Here is a 10,106-nt window from a genome sequence, read left to right on the forward strand (position 1 = left end):
ATAATATAAAAGGCCTTATATAAAGTAGCCTAGTAATTATAAATAAGTTCTTATTATTTAAGGTATATATATAAATAGCTAAGTAATACCTTTATATATTATTATAAAAAGTAAATATTACCTTTTATTATAGTACCTTAATAGTAAATTTCTAGCTATATAGTATATTTACTTAAGTAAAAATAAATAGACTATAAATAAGATTAGCTTAAATTAGTTAGATTATTTTACTTAGTATATAAAGTCTTATATAAAAAGTACTTATTAACTTTTAATTCTTAATAGCTATAATAGCTATAAATTAACTAAATTTAATAACTTTTATAAAGAAAAAAAGATTATTACTTTATATATACTTTTTTACTTATTATATAAGCTTTAGCCCTTAATATTAGCTATCTTAGCCTTTTAAAGTACTTATATAGTAAAAAGAATTAAGAAAATAATATAAATATAGATTTTATATATTACTAAGGATAACTTTTTTTTACTTTTAAAGTAATATTTTTACTTTAATAAGTAAAATAAATATATAAATAGGTTTTTAATAGGCTAGTCTTATACCTTTTAATCCTAAAGTTATTATTTTTTAGTTAGATTTTAAGCTAAAAACACTAACACTAGTAAACTTATGTCTAACTAGCTTAGAATAGTAATTAAAGATATATAAAGCTTTACCTTATTAAAAAAAAGAATTAAAAACTATTAAGAAAGTTTACTAATACTAATATATAAGGTAATTAACTTATAGTTAAAAGGTATTAGTAAGTTAGTATATTAACTTATTATTATTAAGGTAAAAAACTATTAACTTTATATAGGAATAAAGGTACTTAAGAAGTACTAAAAGGCTAAAAAGACCTAACTATACTTTAAGAAGTCACTTAATATAGCTAAAGTAAAAGTATTATAAGAAAAAAAGAAAGTAGTTAAAGCTAAAGGTAAGGAAATATCTTAAAAAGAAGGCTATATAAAGACTAGTAAACTATTTATATAATAATATAGTAATTATAAAAAGACTAAATATAATATATAAACTTATAAGGTAGTTTAAGATAGTAATAAAGAATAAAGTAATATATACTTTTAATTAATTTTATATAATCTAGTTAAATTAACGTATTAAAATAATAAATAAATAAGTAGATATATATAACTTACTATAATATATAACTTATTATATATATATATTATTAGTTATTATAAATATATTTATTAGACTATTAACTATTAAACTATAAGGATTATAATAGTTAGTTAATTATATTATATATAACTATTTATAATAGAATCCTATAGAAATAAGGAAATCCCCTTATTTCTTTATTAGGAAATCCTAGGCTAATTCTAGTAATATTATTAGTAAAATTACTAATAAAGTAAGATAATTTTACTACTTATTTTCTAGTAACTTACTATAAGGTAACTATATATTTACTAGTAAATTTATATATAATTCTACTATATTTATTAATTACTTACTATAAATAAAGTACTTTTTACTAGTAAATTAACTACTATACTAGGTATTTAACTATTAACTTAACTAGAAAACAAATTATTACTTAATAAGTAAATAGCTACTAAATAGCTACTAACTATTTATATTAGTTATAATAATACTTAAACTATTAGGTTTATTACTAAGAAGCTTATTTAACTAGAAATAAGGCTATAGTTTATAGATATTTATAACTACTAGCTACACTAAGAAGCAGTAGTAATTTAAATTACTATTTAATATAAGAAGTCTACTAAATTAATAGCTAGTAAATTAATAAAGACACTTAGTACACTATAATTTACTATATTTATAGCTTAATTAAATATAAGTAACTAATATATACACCTTAAAGTAAATTAATAATAAGAATTAGCTAATAAATAAGTAAAGCTTTACTACTAGATAGAAGAAGAAAATATATAAAATATTTAAAAATAATTAATAAGTAAATAAGCTATATATAAAAGATATTTAATATAAGCTTTATAGTAATTAATAATATTACTAGTGCTAAGGAGGTATACTAAATATAGTAGAATTATATATAAATCTACTAGTAAATATATAGTTACCTTATAGCAAATTACTAGAGAATAGGTAGTAAAATCGCCCTACTTTATTTAATAGTAATTTTATTAATAATATTACTAGGATTAGCCTAAGGTTTTCTAACTAAAAAATAGGGGGATTTCCTTATTCCTATAGGATTTTACTATAAATAGTTATATATAATATAATTAATTAACTATTATAGTCCTTATAATTTAATAATTATATTTTATGTTATATAACTATAGTAAAATCCTATAGGAATAAGGAAATCCCCCTATTTTTTAGTTAGAAAACCTTAGGCTAATCCTAGTAATATTATTAATAAAATTACTATTAAATAAAGTAAGGCGATTTTACTGCCTACTCCCTAACTATTTGCTATAGGTTAACTGTGTATTTACTGGTTAATTTATGTGTGCTTTTACTATATGGACCTTGGGTCGGGAACCAAAAGTCCTACGTTTCACAGTGCCATGGCTAATTACGCGGATCCTGGGCGGACCCGGTAGGCGGGGACAGTATGGGTATCCCCTCTCCGGGTGGGGTCCACCCGGCCCTGTCAAATCATCCGAACTCCACCCCCAGACATTATTGATCTCCCGTCCCGCTCACACATAGGCACGTGGAAACCTGCCATTTGAACCTTTCTGAGCCTTGCTTTTTTAATTGGTTCTCCACCGTGGAGAAAGGTTAAGCCTTGGTTAGTGCTTATTTTCTCGCCAAGTGGTTTCAGCTTCCTCTACAGAAGCAAGCATCATTTACCGAGTACGCAGGTAGGTTGGTCATTTCATTGTCGTCCAACTCACATCCGGTTCCAAGATCATGGTCAAACTCACCAGCTCAGACACACATGGTACCCATACATCCCCTCCCGGAATCCTTTGCCCCTACGCACTTGTATAGGTAGTATCAGAAGAACGCGAGAGATTGCAGGCTTTATGGCAATGACGTGGCGGACCATACTTTTGCGTGACTTAATTTACCCTAGCTTAGCAACGCCTGTAAGATTGTCGCTTGCAATACTCCGTACGTCTGCTGCCGCATTGTACTGACGAGCGTCTTGCTTGCATTCTGCCATGGGCGATTGTATGCCAGCAGGCGAGCCTCTCAGCCGATTCAGCCTGGAGCCAACATGGTATCCGCCTGGGGGGGGGGGGGGGGGTATTTGCTCAGTGTTATTGAAATATTCTTCGCTGTTGATAGTGAGTGCGAGGCCTAACCCAAAACAGTCGTTGCTGTAATTATAAAAGGTGCTAAACCCATGGTGCCATACTGTGGTCGGTATTGCTACTTTTGCTGGGTATATGCCTGCATCAGGGCGATTATTTGTTTATTGCACGGACGGCCAGTTGGCTGTATGGTAGATCTTTCTTTCTTTCGGCAACACTCGTTAACTCATTGCATCATCTCCCCAACTTTCCATGTGTCTGTTGAACCAATACCAATAATGACCCTTGGGTCTGGACTTTGGCGACAACGGGAAGAATGAACCTTTGCGTGTTAGGAGACTACGGTAACGATCGCACCTGGGGTTGTCGTCGCACAATTCTCTTGTTCACTTTTGTCATCATTAGATCAGCCTAAATTTTGGATCTGAAGGCTCGAGAAGTTTGGTTCATCCCTGTCCATCATCATATCATGGGCGTCGTGGATCCATGGTTGTGGCTGTGGCTAGTGCGAGCGCGTCCTGCACACCCCGCAATCCAGGACTCAATACGCACGGCCGGATGTTCGGCCAAGAAATCGTTCTGGCTTGTCCTAGGTAGATAGATTGGCAGGGTCCTTCTGTGGTGCCATCTTCTTTGCCTCAACCGTCGATGCGCAAGGGTCTGCTGATGGTGTCGTCAATGTCGGCGACGTTTGAATGGGTGCATGATCTTAACTAAAATTTGATCGGCTAAGTCGGAAAAGGCGACGAGGACTTGGACATAGTGGAAATGGCAGTTGATGAGGATAACTCCGGATACATACTTAAGGAGCTTCACTGTACCGGTAATCAAGACAATTTCCTCAGCAGCATCATTCCCATCAGGCAAGGACTTGGTTACTTTCACTCGCTAGCTATTTCATTCGTTCATTCGTTCCTTGTTTCAATTTTCACCGCTTCACTCGTTTCTATCTCATTGCCAGTTAAAACAACCATAGCTTCCGCACAGCCAAGCACAACCTTCACCATGATTCCCGGTCATATCTCCCACTATGCTGTCGCCATCCTGGCCGCCCTATCCGCCGCTGTAGACGCTAAGGCTTGCAAGGCACGCCACCACCACCACCACCAAGGCAAGCCTGCGGATAACTCGACCGCATCCGTAGCCCTACCACCCCAGACAACGCCTCCTCCTTCCGCCACCACTTTGGCCACTTTCGTCCAGGCCTCGATGCAACCCTCCCAGGCGAACGCCGCCGAGTCCCCCGCCCTGACCTCTTCCAGCAACCCCTTGAACGCTGGGGCAGCTTCCACCACCATGTCGTCGTCGGCGGTTGCTGCCCTGCAGACATCTTCGAGCGAGACTTTCATCGGCCTGGGCACTCGCTACGGCGGCAGCTGCACCGAGAAGGACTGCTGGGAGAACGGTGCCTGCAGCTTCGTTGGCTACGACCTGCCCGCCGGCATTGACGGGTCGACCTGCGTCTCGGACGATATCTGGAACAACGGTGCCAACTGCGGTGGCTGCATCTCTGTGACTTACCAGGGCAAGACTCTCACGATCATGGTTAGAACCAACGGATGAATCCAAGCTCTGCGTTTCATTTCTTACTAACTTGCATGGCAAAGGTCACCAACCGCACCGGCGGCAACGCGACTCACCTCGACATGACTCCGGACACCTGGGCCAAGCTGACCAACGGGAACCCCGGCGGCGGCGTCAACGGCATCGAGTGGGAATGGATCACCTGCCCGTTCGCCGACTCCACCCCCCTCCAGGTCCACATGCACGGCGGCGCGTCCCAATACTGGTTCGCGGCCATGATTGAGAATGCCACCCTCCGGACCAAGAAGCTCGAGGTCAGCAGCGACCAGGGCGCCACCTGGAAAACGGCTACCCTCCACGACCCCAATATGTGGGAGATCACCGGCACGCTTCCTAGTGCCACCTGCTGGGTGCGCGTCACGAGCGTCAACGGCGTTGAGGTCGTTGTCAAGGACGTCGTTCTCCAGTCTGGCAAGATTACTAAAGCTACCGAGAATTACTGAGTTGAAGGGGGCTGCTAGGACGTGATTTGAGTGGTCACGAGTTAGATACTTGTGGGAATGCTATCTTTTTTACAACAGCTAGAGGTTGTTTGAGTTATTGCCACTTAGAATGTAAATATATTCCTTATTAGAACAAACTTTAGTATAATTACAAGGTCATTTCTAGGAAAAGACCTATAGAAGACTGATTAGTCTTTTGCTAGTGTTTACTACGTAACAATAAGTAGTGTCCCCTTTATTCCCTATCTAATACAGATGTTCTTGACTTACTATAAACTTTTCATTTTCTGCTATGCCTCAAGGAGGAATAGAGAAGGTTACTCGCTCCAGTGCTTGCCGAGAAAGTGGAGGGTACCCAGTTCGCGGTCATGGTATAGAAGTAGTAAACCTGGGACGTCTTGTCGTATTGGCTAAGGTTCCGCGCAAGAATATGACGGAAGAGCTATATCTTCTGTTTGAGAAGATGGTAACGCCTGATGTTGAGTTACTTCCTTTAATTCCTTTGTGGGAAAATTTGAATATCCGAACATCCTCCCTTGAATTCTAGCATCCTTCGTGGTTGAAACATCGGAAGCTTTTGTTCCGGTCAGGAAAAGAGATTTTGCCTCCCGCGTTCAGCATCTGGTCCTTGTCGTGAAATTTCACACCTTGACTGCACGAATGGTTGATAAAGTTCTGCTTGTGCTGAGGACTTGAGGGCCTACCCTTGCCCCGCAGGCGGGCGATATCGCGAAACGAGGGACACCGCGACCACATTGATGTTGCTTATGATCTGCTGAAAGAGACCATTGCTGTCGAGAACAAACTGGGGCGGCATTGTAGAGATTGTAGCATAGACAGTATCACGTGAGACGTTGGCCTGGGTAAATACGACAGAGCGGCGGATGTCGGCAGATGTCGTAGGGAAGGTGGCATTGTTACTAAGATTAGTGTTAGGATATGTTAAATAGTAGGGATTATATTACTTAATTAATTAACTATTATATGTTAATATATATATATATATATATATAGTATAATCCTATAGAAACAGAGAAAACTACCTATTTCTTAGTTAGGAAATCCTAGACTAATCCTAGCTATATAATTAGTAAAATTACTAGTAAAGTAAAGTAATTTTACTACTTATTCCCTAACTATTTACTATAAGGTAACTATATATTTACTAGTAAGTAAAGATATACTTTTACTATATTTAATATACCCCTCTAGCACTAGTATTATAATTAATTACTATAAAGCCTATACTAAATATTCTCTATATATAGCCTATTTACTGTTTAATTATTATTTAATATATTATATATTTTCCTTTTTTATTTAGTAGTAAAGCTTTTTATTATTATTAACTAATACTTACTATTAATTTATATTAAGATATATATATTTTAGCTTATTTTTTCTAGATAGTATTATACTACACCTTTAAGCTAAATACTTCCTTGTTTTTAAAATTATAAAGTAATATTATACTAGAGGTAGTATTATATACTAATATTCTATATTAGGCTGCCTTATTCCTTATAATATACTCCCCTAGGTAGTAGTATCTAATAAGCTATTACCTAGATAATAAGAGAATAAACAAAAGATAAATAAGAATTTAATATAAAAAGGCTATTATTATATAATAACTACCTTTTCTTATTTATATTTTCTAATTAGCCTAAGATAGTTAAGTTACTTATTAAGTTTATTAATTTATTATATAGGCTTACTTTACTTTTTCTTCTTTTTTTAATAATAATAATAAGAAATAATTAATAATTAATTTCTTTTTATATTATATAATATCTTATTATAGTTTATTATCTCTATTAATTATTATTACTAGTTATTACTAATTATTTACTATAAGTATATTTATTTAAATAGTTTATATAATAATAACTACTAAGAATATATACTATTATATTATAGTAATATAGTATACTACTTAACTTCTCTAGGTAATTAATTTACTTACCTCTATTTAATACTACTTAAAGTAGTAGTATAAAGAGAAGCCTTCTTAGCTTATAAAAGGTAAGAATACCTCTAAAGAGGAGGCTTATATATCTTACTTTTACTAGTTATTTATTACTTAATACTTATTAAATTATAGGGATTATAATAGTTACTTAATTAATTCTATTATATATTATATGTCTATATTAAATTACTATAGAAATAAGGAAAAACCCTTATTTCTTAGTTAGGAAATCCCTAGCTAATCCTAGCGATATTATTAGTAAAGTTACTATTAGAAGTAGGGCTAATTTACTGCCTATTCCCTAACAATTTACCATAGGGTAACTATATATTTACTAGCTAATTTATATATAATTCTGCTATATTTAATACACCCCCTTAGCGCTAGTAACGTAGTTAATTACTATAGAGCCTATACTAAATATCCTCTATATATAGCCTATTTATTTATTAATTATTTTTTAATATCTTATACGTTTTCCTCTTTTATCTAGTAGTAAAGCTTTACTTTATTATAAGCTAATTCTTACTATTAACTTTCTTTAAGGTATATATATTAGTTACTTATATTTAATTAAGCTATAAATATAGTAAATTATAGTGCACTAAGCGCCTTTATTAATTTATTAGCTATTAATTTAGTAGACTTCTTATATTTAATAGTAATCTAATTTACTACTACTTCTTATTATAGCTAGTAGTTATAAATATTTATATACTATAGCCTTATCTATAGTTAGATAAGCTCCTTAGTAATAAGCCTAATAGTCTAGGTATTATTATAGCTAACGTAAATAGTTAGTAGCTATTTAGTAGCTACTTACTTATTAAGTAATAATTTAGTTCCTATTTATATTAATAGTTAAATACCTAGTGTAGTAATTAATCTACTAGTAAAAAGTGCCTCCTTTATAGTAGATAATAGGGCTAGTAATTTAGCCTTAGTAGTTAACGTTATTACTATATCTTATTTATTTACTTACTAGGAGATAAGCTCTCTAAATAGCTTTAGTGTATATACTTATAAGCTATAACAGTCTAGTAAGTTATTAGTAAATAAGGCGTCTAAAGTAACCTCTAACGTATTATCTTTACTACCTAGTGTTACTTTATATTTAAGGTAAAGGTGCTATATTTAATAAAGATACCTAAGTACTTAATTTACTACTTTTTAGTAATCTAGATTTAGATTATAGTTAAAGTAAGTAAGCTAGCTAGCTATAAAAGTAACGTCTAGCTAAGTTATTACTACTATATAAAGGATTATCTTTACCTTTTTTTAATATTAGTTAACCTCTTATAATAAGGCTATATATTACTAAGTAGTAGCTTAGCTTTTACTATAGGTAATAATTTATTATATTTTTTATTTATTAGTAGTAGTTTAGTTACTTTATTATAATATACTACTTATAAGAGCTAGAGATAATAGTTACTTTAGTTATAAATTACCTTAAGGCTAAGGAACTACTATAATAAGCCTTTACCTTTAAGGTAGTATTATTACTAAAGAGCTACTATTTTATTACTTACTTACGCTTTATTTATATAGTAATAAGCTAATATATAGTTATTAATATAAAAGAAGAATATAATATAATCCTTCTTCTAATAGTAATTTTTACTAGGCACTTAGTAAAAGCCCTATATAGTAAGTCCTTCTTTAAGGTGCTTTTACTATAGTAGAAGTAATTACTAAAGCCTATAGAGCGCTTTTAATAACTAGAAGATTTAGCTAGTAATTTAGTAGCCTAGAGGTATCTCTATAAATACTACCTTATTAATAGTAGTATAAATAAATATATTTACTATATTATATTAAAGTAGTTCTAAGTTAAAGTAAGTAGCTATTACTATAAGTATTTTTAATAATATACCTACTAATATAGCTATATAAGTATCTTATAGATCCTTTACTTATTAGTTACTACAGACTATAAGTCTTACTTTAAATTTAGTTAATTAACTATATTTATTAAGCTTATAGGTATATACCTAATAGTAGCTAAGGATTTAATACCTTTTAGCTACTACTTATAGCACTATTACTTAAGATTTTAATATTTTATACCTATATAGATACGCTATTTTAACGTCTTTAAATTACTTTTTATATAGGTAGCCTTTTAACTATCTATAGATTAGTAAAAGGTATAGTAACTTCTAATATATACCTATTAGCCTATAAGGTCTAGTAACACCTCTATTATATACTAGTAATTTACTAGTAACGTCTTTATAATTATTATACTTACTAGGCGTTATATAGTTAATTAAGTAGCCTTAGGTGCGCTTTAGCTAAAGGTAGTAATCTTTACTTATTAGTTAACTTTATAATATACTAAACTATATTATTACCTATAAGCTACCTTACGTATAGTCTATAATCTTTTACTATAAAGTAAGCCTTATAAGGAAAGTAGCCTTAAATAAAGTCCTTAGCGTAATCTAACTACCTATATACGTAGTAGGATAATACCTTTTTATAACGTCTTTAAATAAGGTTACTACTAGCTAGAGATTACCTAATAGGCTAGCTGTAGTTACTTAGGAATTTAACACCTTTTTACACTTAGTAACGTCTTATAAATTAATTACATAGGGATAAGATAAGGTATAGGGGATTACTATCCTTATTACTTTAGAACTATTAGGTCTTAGTAAGTTACTAGCTTATAGGCTATTAGCTATTAATAAATTAAGTAAGTTACTAGCTTATAGGCTATAGGCTATTAATAAATTAAGTAAGTTACTAGCTTATAAGCTATAGGCTATTAATAAATTAATTAATAGGCTATTAGCTATTAATTTAGGTATTTACTTATTAATTATTTTCCCCCTTAGTAATTATTTAGCTATTAGCTATTAGATTAATTAATTTAG

General features: G+C 32.1%; 1 protein-coding gene across 1 annotated transcript; it reads left to right on the top strand.

Moving 5' to 3' along the window:
* Positions 1-4,230: 4,230 nt before the first annotated feature.
* On the top strand, positions 4,231-5,252 carry GLRG_11975 (uncharacterized protein; the record flags this gene model as incomplete). Its single annotated transcript, XM_008102657.1, has 2 exons — positions 4,231-4,770; positions 4,833-5,252. The coding sequence occupies 2 exons, from the start codon at positions 4,231-4,233 to the stop codon at positions 5,250-5,252; spliced, it is 960 nt and encodes a 319-aa protein (XP_008100848.1).
* Between the last annotated feature and the right edge of the window lie 4,854 nt (positions 5,253-10,106).

The sequence above is a fragment of the Colletotrichum graminicola genome (genome assembly GCF_000149035.1).
Source record: "Colletotrichum graminicola M1.001 genomic scaffold supercont1.260, whole genome shotgun sequence".
In the NCBI taxonomy this organism is placed as follows: domain Eukaryota; kingdom Fungi; phylum Ascomycota; class Sordariomycetes; order Glomerellales; family Glomerellaceae; genus Colletotrichum; species Colletotrichum graminicola.